The 11,189-nt window shown below is 42.4% G+C and overlaps 1 protein-coding gene across 1 annotated transcript in view; it reads left to right on the forward strand.

Moving 5' to 3' along the window:
- Window positions 1–4,791: 4,791 nt before the first annotated feature.
- Window positions 4,792–11,189, forward strand: part of erap1b (endoplasmic reticulum aminopeptidase 1b) — a 25,301-nt gene continuing 18,903 nt past the window's right edge. The window contains exons 1-6 of the mRNA XM_064936636.1: window positions 4,792–5,147; window positions 5,528–5,698; window positions 7,063–7,201; window positions 7,770–7,904; window positions 8,165–8,285; window positions 8,465–8,619. Of these exons, the coding sequence (XP_064792708.1) occupies window positions 4,792–5,147; window positions 5,528–5,698; window positions 7,063–7,201; window positions 7,770–7,904; window positions 8,165–8,285; window positions 8,465–8,619 (1,077 nt within the window). The remainder of the gene's footprint in view (window positions 5,148–5,527; window positions 5,699–7,062; window positions 7,202–7,769; window positions 7,905–8,164; window positions 8,286–8,464; window positions 8,620–11,189) is intronic.

Below are 11,189 nucleotides of genomic sequence, written 5' to 3' on the forward strand. Positions count from 1 at the left end.
TCTTCCCAAAAAGTGGACAAGTGGTTTGATTGTAAATCATGATTAATTTACCAGGCAGTTACCACTGCCTTTCTCTCCCTGTACTTTTCTTTCTCAATTCAATTTTATTTTCATTTGTTATTTCCCCTTTATTTAACCAGGTAGGCTAGTTGAGAACAAGTTCTCATTTGCAACTGCGACCTGGCCAAGATAAAGCGTAGCAATTTGACTCATACAACAACACATGGAATAAACAAAACACACAGTCAATAATACAGTAGAACAAAAGAAAACAAAAAGTCTATATACAGTGAGTGCAAATGAGGTAAGTTAAGGAAATAAATAGGCCATGGTGGTGAAGTAATTATCAAATCAAATCAAATGTATTTATAAAGCCCTTCGTACATCAGCTGATATCTCAAAGTGCTGTACAGAAACCCAGCCTAAAACCCCAAACAGAAAGCAATACAAGCAATGCATGTGTAGAAGCACGGTGGCTAGGAAAAACTCACTAGAAAGGCCAAAACCTAGGAAGAAACATAGAGAGGAACCAGGCTATGTGGGGTGGCCAGTCCTCTTCTGGCTGTGCCGGGTGGAGATTATAACAGAACCAAGATGTTCAAATGTTCATAAATGACCAGCATGGTCAAATAATAATAATCACAGGCAGAACAGTTGAAACTGGAGGTGGACTGGGGACAGCAAGGAGCCATGTCAGGTAGCCCTGAGGCATGGTCCTAGGGCTCAGGACCTCCGAGAGAGAAAAAAAAAGAGAGAATGAGAGGATTAGAGAGAGCATACTTAAATTCACACAGGACACTGGATAGGACAAGAGAAGTACTCCAGATATAACAAACTGACCCTAGCCCCCCGACACATAAACTACTGCAGCATAAATATTGGAGGCTGAGACAGGAGGGGTCAGGAGACACTGTGGCCCCATCCGATGACACACCCTTGACAGGGCCATTACAATATTACAATATAGCAATTAAACACTGGAATGGTAGATTGGCAGAAGATGCATGTGCAGGTAGAGATACTGGGGTGCAAAGGAGCAAAATAAATAAATACCAGTATGGGGATGAGGTAGGTAGATAGATAGATGGGCTGTTTACAGATGGGCTACGTTCAGGTGCAGTGATCTGTAAGCTGCTCTGACAGCTGGTGCTTAAAGCTAGTGAGGGAGATATGAGTCTCCAGCTTCAGAGATTTTTGCAATTCGTTCCAGTCATGGGCAGCAGAAAACTGGAAGGAAAGACGACCAAAGGAGGAATTGGCTTTGGGGGTGACCAGTGAGATATACAGTGGGGCAAAAAAGTATTTAGTCAGCCACCAATTGTGCAAGTTCTCCCACTTAAAAAATGAGAGGCCTGTAATTGTCATCATAGGTACACTTCAACTATGACAGACAAAATGAGAAAAAAAATCCAGAAAATCACATTTATGAATTTATTTGCAAATTATGGTGTAAAATAAGTACTTGGTCACCTACAAACAAGCAAGATTTCTCTTCTTTAAGAGGCTCCTCTGTCCTCCACTCGTTACCTGTATTAATGGCACCTGTTTGAACTTGTTATCAGTATAAAAGACACCTGTCCACAACCTCAAACAGTCACACTCCAAACTCCACTATGGCCAAGACCAAAGAGCTGTCAAAGGACACCAGAAACAAAATTGTAGACCTGCACCAGGCTGGGAAGACTGAATCTGCAATTAGGTAAGCAGCTTGGTTTGAAGAAATCAACTGTGGGAGCAATTATTAGGAAATGGAAGACATACAAGACCACTGATAATCTCCCTCGATCTGGGGCTCCATGCAAGATCTCACCCCGTTGGGTCAAAATGATCACAAGAACGGTGAGCAAAAATCCCAGAACCACACGGGGGGACCTAGTGCAGAGAGCTGGGACCAAAGTAACAACGCCTCTACCAACAGTAACACAATACACCGCCAGGGACTCAAATCCTGCAGTGCCAAACGTGTCCCCCTGCTTAAGCCAGTACATGTCCAGGCCCGTCTGAAGTTTGCTCGAGAGCATTTGGATGATCCAGAAGAAGATTGGGAGAATGTCATATGGTCAGATAAAACCAAAATATAACTTTTTGGTAAAAACTCAACTCGTCGTGTTTGGAGGACAAAGAATGAGTTGCATCCAAAGAACACCATACCTACTGTGAAGCATGGGGGTGGAAACATCATGCTTTGGGGCTGTTTTCTGCAAAGGGACCAGGACGACTGATCCGTGTAAAGTAAAGAATGAATGGGGCCATGTATTGAGAGATTTTGTGTGAAAACCTTCCTCCATCAGCAAGGGCATTGAAGATGAAATGTGGCTGGGTCTTTCAGCATGACAATGATCCCAAACACACCGCCCGGGCAATGAAGGAGTGGCTTCGTAAGAAGCATTTCAAGGTCATGGAGTGGCCTAGCCAGTCTCCAGATCTCAACCCCATAGAAAATCTTTGGAGGGAGTTGAAAGTCCGTGTTGCCCAGCAACAGCTCCAAAACATCACTGCTCTAGAGGAGATCTGCATGGAGGAATGGGCCAAAATACCAGCAACAGTGTGTGAAAACCTTGTGAAGACTTACAGAAAACGTTTGACCTCTGTCATTGCCAACAAAGGGTATATAACAAAGTATTGGGATAAACTTTTGTTATTGACCAAAAACTCATTTTCCACCATAATTTGCAAATAAATACATAAAAAATCCTACAATGTGATTTTCTGGATTTGTTTCTTTTTTTGTGTCTTTTATACTGATAACAAGTTCAAACAGGTGCCATTAATACAGGTAACGAGTGGAGGACAGAGGAGCCTCTTAAAGAAGAGAAATCTTGCTTGTTTGTAGGTGACCAAATACTTATTTTCCACCATAATTTGCAAATAAATTCATAAAAAATCCTACAATGTGATTTTCTGGATTTTTTTCTCATTTTGTCTGTCATAGTTGAAGTGTACCTATGATGAAACTTACAGGCCTCTCTCATCATTTTAAGTGGGAGAACGTGCACAATTGGTGGCTGACTAAATACTTTTTTGCCCCACTGTATCTGCTGGAGCATGTGCTATGAGTGGGTGCTGCTATGGTGACCAGTGAGCTAAGATAAGGCAGAGCTTTACTAGCAGAGACTTGTAGATAACCTGTAGCCAGTGGATTTGGCGACGAGTATGAAGCGAGGGCCAACCAACGAGAGCTTACAGGTCGCAATGGTAGGTAGTGTATTGAGCTTTGGTGACAAAACGGATGGCACTGTGATAGACTCCAGTTTGTTGAGTAGAGTGTTGGAGGCTATTTTATAGATGACATCACCGAAGTCAAGGATCGGTAGGATGGTCAGTTTTACGAGGGTTTGTTTGGCAGCTTGAGTGAAGGATGCTTTGTTGCGATATAGGAAGCCGATTCTAGATTTAATTTTGGATTGGAGATGCTTAATATGAGTCTGGAAGGAGTTTACAGTCTAACCAGACACCCAGGTATTTGTAGTTGTCCACGTATTCTAAGTCAGAGCCGTCCGGAGTAGTGATGCTGAACGGGCGAGCAGGTGCGGGCAGTGATCGATTGAATAGCATGCATTTAGTTTTATTTGCGTTTAAGAGCAGTTGGAGGCCACGGAAGGAGAGTTGTATGGCATTGAAGCTCGTCTGGAGGTTAGTTAACACAGTGTCCAAGGAGGGAGCAGAAGTATACAGAATGGTGTAATCTGCGTAGAGGTGGATCAGAGAATCACCAGCAGCAAGAGCAACATCATTGATGTATACAGAAAAGAGAGTCAGCCCGAGAATTGAACCCTGTGGCACCCCCATAGAGACTGTCAGAGGACCGGACAACAGTCCCTCCGATTTGACACACTATCAGAGAAGTAGTTGGTAAACCAGGCGAGGCAATCATTTGAGAAACCAAGGCGGTCAATGTCAATGTAGTCATTGCAGAGCATCCATTTCACTGGCAATATCAGTTTTGGATTCTGGAAATATTGTGCTCAGGTCAGGTGGTGCTGTTGGACTGGTAGGCTTTGCATGGCACTTGTAAAACACTGAAACGGGACACTTTTATAAATAAACATGGCTATCTGGTGCACCCTAGTGGCCAATAGTATGCACTACGGGTCAAAACCAAAACAGAGCTGGGTTTATTTGACTTCCTGTTTTGAAATGAGCCGTTTGCAAATAATGGTTTGTTGTGGATCCAATCATTATCTCACCTATTTCAATGCTTCTCTTAACATTGTCAGTGTTTAAAGGGATGGGGCATTCATAGCATGATCCGGGCTGTCATTTAGATTGTCCCAGAATGCAAATCTGTACAGGTCCTTTTTATTTTCACTTTCACAATCAAGTCGGACAGATAACCTGACAGTAAGTACAGTAATGTCTTAAAATATTTATCTATCTACAAGTTGACTGTTCGCTGTTTAAATTGTTTAAATGTCCGTTTCGCTGTAGCCTAGCTAGCCTAATATTGTGGATGAATAGGCTAATGCAAGGTTTTGTTTTAATGAATAGCACAGGTTTTGAATCTTGAGCTGAAATCGAAAGTAACAGTAACTTTTACATTTGCAATGTCATGTCCACGCGTTCCTGTTGAATGTGTTGTACAGCTTTCGAATATGCATTATTGGGCTATTCAGTTCAATAAAAATGTTACAGATGGATTGATACATTATTTACTGTGCTACTAGTTGATACAATGAGTCATACTGTATCAATCAATGCTCCACGTCGCTCCACCATTCGTCTTGATACAATATGACCTGACTTAATTTCTTCCATCTGTAGGAAACTGCCGACTTTTTCTCAGGCGTGAGGATGACGACGTTAACTGTCACCATCCTGGTGCTCCTGCATGTATCCCTTGCCCCATCTTTAGCGGCACAGCTTCCAGGAGACCATGATACCAACGACAAGTCTTCCTCACTTCTGCCTCCCGTCGCCACTAATGGCCAACCTTTCCCCTGGATCCACATGAGACTTCCTGAAACTGTCTCTCCAATCCACTATGACCTCCTCGTCCACCCTAACCTGACCAGCCTAGACTTCACCGGAGCGGTGCATATTCAACTCCAGGTCTTCGAGGACACCTCGACCATCATCCTCCACAGCAAGGAACTCCACATAGCCAAAGCTGAGCTCTTGGCACCGGAAGGTCCAGGGTCACTGCCAGTGTATGATCGGGCCCCTTCTTTTTCTACAAGTGTTGGCATCAGGGTTGAAGTCAAATTACATTTAAATTCCAGTCAATTCAGGACCTACACTGAAATTCAGATGATCTTCAATGCTTTTCAAGGAGGACATTTTGGAATTGAAATTGGAATATGGGTTTACTTTCTGAATTGACTGGAATTCAAGTGGACTTGAACCCAACCCTGGTTGTCATGTGTATTTCTATTGATACTGATGTCTTTATCTGTGTTGATGGTAATTGGATTCATTGTTGATGTGGATGTGATTGTCGGTGCTTCTATGTAGCTACAACACCAATATAAAATTCCTAGTAACTTTTGTTGCATGGCAATAAAGTTTTTCTTATTCTGATTTTTTCAAGGCCTCTGCAGGTGTTGGAGTACCCAGCCTTCCACCAGCTAGCTCTGATGTCTGATGTGCTGCTGGTCAGAGGTGGGATGTACAAGGTTCGTCTGGAGTTCTCTGCCAACCTGTCTGACAGCTTCCACGGTTTCTACAAGAGCTCCTATCGCACAACCACAGGAGAGGTCAGGTAAGAATACGAACCATCAGGATTGGCCCTGGGCTGGATAGGTGGCCACCTGGAGCACTGAAAACGCACGGCAATCATTCTACACTGCATTCCAAAAGAATATGCAGTGAAAGTGACCAACCACTTAGAGTGATCAAATCGTCCAGAGGCAGTAATGTAGTCAAGTCACTAAACCTCGAGTCACGAGTCCCAAGTCCTTATTGTTCAAGTTCGAGTCACTAAACCTAGAGTCACGAGTCCCAAGTTCTTATTGTTCAAGTTTGAGTCACTAAACCTAGAGTCCCAAGTCCTTATTGTTCGAGTCACTAAACCTAGAGTCACGAGTCCCAAGTCCTTATTGTTCAAGTTCGAGTCACTAAACCTAGAGTCACGAGTCCTTATTGTTCGAGTCACTAAACCTAGAGTCACGCGTCCCAAGTCCTTATTGTTCAAGTTTGAGTCACTAAACCTAGAGTCCCAAGTCCTTATTGTTCGAGTCACTAAACCTAGAGTCACGAGTCCCAAGTCCTTATTGTTCAAGTTCGAGTCACTAAACCTAGAGTCACGAGTCCCAAGTCCTTATTGTTCAAGTTCGAGTCACTAAACCTAGAGTCACGAGTACCAAGTCCTTATTGTTCAAGTTCGAGTCACTAAACCTAGAGTCACGAGCCCCAAGTCCTTATTGTTCAAGTTCGAGTCACTAAACCCAGAGTCACGAGTCCCAAGTCCTTATTGTTCAAGTTCGAGTCACTAAACCTAGGGTCACAAGTCCCAAGTCCTTATTGTTCAAGTTCGAGTCACTAAACCCAGAGTCACGAGTCCCAAGTCCTTATTGTTCAAGTTCGAGTCACTAAACCTAGGGTCACAAGTCCCAAGTCCTTATTGTTCAAGTTCGAGTCACTAAACCTAGAGTCACGAGTCCCAAGTCCTTATTGTTCAAGTTCGTGTCACTAAACCTAGAGTCACGAGTCCCAAGTCCTTATTGTTCAAGTTCGAGTCACGAATCGAGTCACGAGTCCCAAGTCGTTATTGTTCAAGTTCGAGTCACGAATCGAGTCACGAGTCCCTTGGTAGTGCCAAAAGTAGCTGTACAACCATTTTTTAAGTTAAAAATTGAATTCCAGTGTTGCACATTGGTAAGGCTAAATAGATAATACCTCTATCTAACATGTGCTGCTGTAGATCGTATGTTGAATTATGCAAAATATAGAGATATTCTGACAACAGTCACAACTGGTCGAGTCACGGGTCAGGAAAGTCTGAGTATTACAACACTGCTGAACGGTGTGCCACTATAATGAATTAGTCAATCATAAGCTTTACATTCATTTCCCCTCGACCTACTGTATATCTTAATTGTAAACAACACTCCTCTGTCCTGTTAGATTTATGGCGTCCACTCAGTTTGAAGCGACCAGTGCCCGAGCAGCCTTCCCCTGTTTCGATGAGCCGGCGTTCAAAGCCAATTTCACCATCCAGATACGACGGGAGTCACGCCACATCGCCCTCTCCAACATGCCCAAGGTACCCTGGGAAACACCACGGGCTGCAGCTCAATAGTCTCAAGTGTCTTTCTCTCCTCGTCACCATTCCTTCACTTGATATTGAAAAGATCTATTAACAGGTGATATATAACATATCTATTAACAGGTGATATATAACATATCTATTAACAGGTGATATATAACATATCTATTAACAGGTGATATATAACATATCTATTAACAGGTGATATATAACATATCTATTAACAGGTGATATATAACATATCTATTAACAGGTGATATATAACATATCTATTAACAGGTGATATATAACATATCTATTAACAGGTGATATATAACATATCTATTAACAGGTGATATATAACATATCTATTAACAGGTGATATATAACATATCTATTAACAGGTGATAAACGGGGCAGATGAACGCAAAACAATTCTATCCATTTAAGCGTTTTCACCATATCAAGCCCCTTTATGAACAAAGAGTTCTGAAACATCCCAAAGTACCTGTTTCTCCACACCGTTTGAATGCCAGGGAGAGGCAGGTGTCATAATGAACATATCCTCTACCTCTTCCTTCCACAGGTAAAGACAGTAGAGTTACCAGGTGGCGTGCTGGAGGACCACTTTGACACCAGCGTTAGGATGAGCACCTACCTGGTGGCCTTCATCGTCTCTGACTTCCAGTCTGTCAGCAAGACCACCAGACACGGAGTCAAGGTGAGCAGAATGAAAGGGTAGCTTAAGATGCCCAACCTGCAAATAGAAATGAAGTGCATTGAATAACTTTCACTTGGAAAAGAGAGTTGTACCCTGTCTTGTTGATCAGGTTCTATCCGAAAACTTGTGCTACTTCTCTGTTTCACTGACTATGACTAGTTTATACGTACACATCATTATAGCTCCCTAGATCCTGCTGTGTGGAAGTGCTCAACAACATATTTATATGATTGACCTCTTCCTCGGTATTGTCCTATCAGATCTCAGTGTATGCTGTACCAGACAAGATCAACCAGACAGACTTTGCCCTGAATGCTGCAGTCAGACTGTTGGACTTCTACGATGACTACTTTGACATCCCATATCCTCTACCCAAACAGGGTGAGTAAAACACAACGCATATACACTACGCACCACACATAGTCTTACTGGGGTGCATTCGGTAGCAGGAGGTGGTACTAGCTGACAGTTTATGCTAATGTAGGTCTATGTTTAATAATGGTTTATACACATTTTTGTAAGTAGACCTTCAAATAAAGCATTTCCTGTGTTCCTCCCAGACCTGGCAGCTATCCCAGACTTCCAGTCGGGTGCGATGGAGAACTGGGGTCTGACCACATACCGAGAGGCTGGGCTGCTCTTTGACCCCAACAAGAGCTCCGCCTCTGACAAGCTAGGCATCACCATGGTGATCGCACATGAGCTGGCACACCAGGTAAGTGGGACTAACCTCTGTTGGTTCATCAATCAGATGCATTGTCAGAATATACAGTACCCTCAAACAGTATTCCACATTTTGTTATGTTACAACCTGAATTCAAAACTGACAAAATATTTTATTTTTCTGGCCTATCTACACACAATACCCCAAAAATGACAAAGTGAAAACAAGTTTTTAGAAATGTTTGCACATTTATTGAAAGTTAAATTAGGGCTGGGCGATATGGCCAAAATATCATATCACAGTATTAGTTTTAATGTATAATGGGTATTTGACAGTATTTTGTGTTTTTGAATAATACAAGTCCTAAATGTGCTTCCTCAGTAAGTTGTGAGTGACCCTAGGGTGGCAACACATACACTCTAAGTGATTGCAATGGGCCTCTCTCCATTTTCAATGTTTTATACTGTTCAATTCAACTTAACCAAAAATACTTTTTTTTGCATTTTCATCCATTTCCGGCACTCATTTGAGATCATTTCCATGCTGCCACGTAGGGCTGCACGATATGGACAAATGTTAACCAAATGTTGCAATTGCGATTTGACTTGCAATTTAGATCAAAACACTTGGTTGAACTGTTGGAATCATGAAAAAATAATAGTTATTCTAATTCTATAGTTAGAAGATAGTGGGCACTTTTTATATAGTGTTGTTTGCCATGACAACAAATTGAAAATGCCAGGGAGGAGTTATTGTGACAGGATAGGAACCAAAGTGTTGGTCAGTGTTTTCTAGGGGACCCTATAGTCTTTGGCTACATTAACCCACTAGAGTGTCAATCTAAGTTACATAACAAAAACATTCCATCAAAATCAGTCAGCTTAAGCTAGAGATATCTTTTGCATTGGATGCATCTCAATCCATCACATCCACCGGCATCACACTTCTGCATCTGCGGTGGGAGAGCTAAGAGCGGTGAGACATCTGTAGTGAAAGGTGGGAGAGCTAAGAGTGGTGAGACATCTGCAGTGAAAGGTGGGAGAGCTAAGAGTGGTGAGACATCTGCAGTGAAAGGTGGGAGAGCTAAGAGTGGTGAGACATCTGCAGTGAAAGGTGGGAGAGCTAAGAGTGGTGAGACATCTGCAGTGAAAGGTGGGAGAGCTAAGAGCAGTGAGACATCTGCAGTGAAAGGTGGGAGAGCTAAGAGCAGTGAGACATCTGCAGTGAAAGGTGGGAGAGCTAAGAGTGGTGAGACATCTGCAGTGAAAGGTGGGAGAGCTAAGAGCAGTGAGACATCTGCAGTGAAAGGTGGGAGAGCTAAGAGCAGTGAGACATCTGCAGTGAAAGGTGGGAGAGCTAAGTGCAGTGAGACATCTGCGGTGAAAGGTGGGAGAGCTAAGAGCAGTGAGACATCTGCAGTGAAAGGTGGGAGAGCTAAGAGCAGTGAGACATCTGCAGTGAAAGGTGGGAGAGCTAAGAGCAGTGAGACATCTGCAGTGAAAGGTGGGAGAGCTAAGAGCGGTGTTTGTCAGACCATGAGACATTCCGAAAATCGGTCTTCACACGTAAACTTCTGTAGCGTCTGAATGGTTTGACTTACAAACTATTATGACAACTTTATGGGAAGGGGAGACTCGAGGGTGTTCTCCGTTTTGCTCTATGACCCCTTGTCTGAAGTTAACTGGTACCGTTTTTTTTTAAATGAATGGAGGTATGAAGGGATTTTTGTGCCTACTCCAAAAAAGGTTTAAAATTACATATATATATATACACATACAGGACCAGTCAAGTCTGGACACACCAACTCATTCCAGGGTTTTTCTTTATTTGTACTATGTTCTACATTGTAGAATAATAGTGAAGACATCAAAACTATGAAATAACACATGAAATCATAGTAACCAAAAAAGTGTTAAATCAAAATCTATTTTATATTTGAGATTCTTCAAAGTAGCCACACTTTGCCTTGATGACAGCTTTGCACACTCTTGGCGTTCTCTCAACCAGCTTCATGAGGTAGTCACCTGGAATGCATTTCAATTAACAGGTGTGCCTTGTTGAAAGGTCATTTGTTGAATTTTATTATCTTAATGCGTTTGAACCAATCAGTTGTGTTGTGACAAGATAGCGGTGGTATACAGAAGATAGTCCTATTTGGTCCATATTATGGTAAGAACAGCTCAAATAAGCAAAGAGAAGTGACAGTCAATCATTACTTTAAGACATGAAGGTCAGTCAATGAGGAAAATTTGAACAACAGTCACAAAAACCATTGAGCACTATGATGAAACTGGCTCTCATGAGGACTGCCAAAGGAAAGGAAGACCCAGAGTTACCTCTGCTGAAGAGGATAAGTGCATTAGAGTTAACTGCACCTCAGAAATTGCAGCCCAAATAAATGCTTCACAGAGTTCAAGTAACAGACACATCTCAACATCAACTCAACATCAACTGTTCAGAGGAGATTGTGTGAATCAGGCCTTCATGGTCGAATTGCTGCAAAGAAACCACTACTAAAGGACACCAATAAGAAGAAGAGACTTGCTTGGGCCAAGAAACATGAGCAATGGACATTAGACCGGTGGAAATCTGTTCTTTGGTCTGAAGAGTCGAAATTTGAG

This window comes from Oncorhynchus masou, chromosome 25 (assembly GCF_036934945.1).
Source record: "Oncorhynchus masou masou isolate Uvic2021 chromosome 25, UVic_Omas_1.1, whole genome shotgun sequence".
Classification (NCBI taxonomy): domain Eukaryota; kingdom Metazoa; phylum Chordata; class Actinopteri; order Salmoniformes; family Salmonidae; genus Oncorhynchus; species Oncorhynchus masou.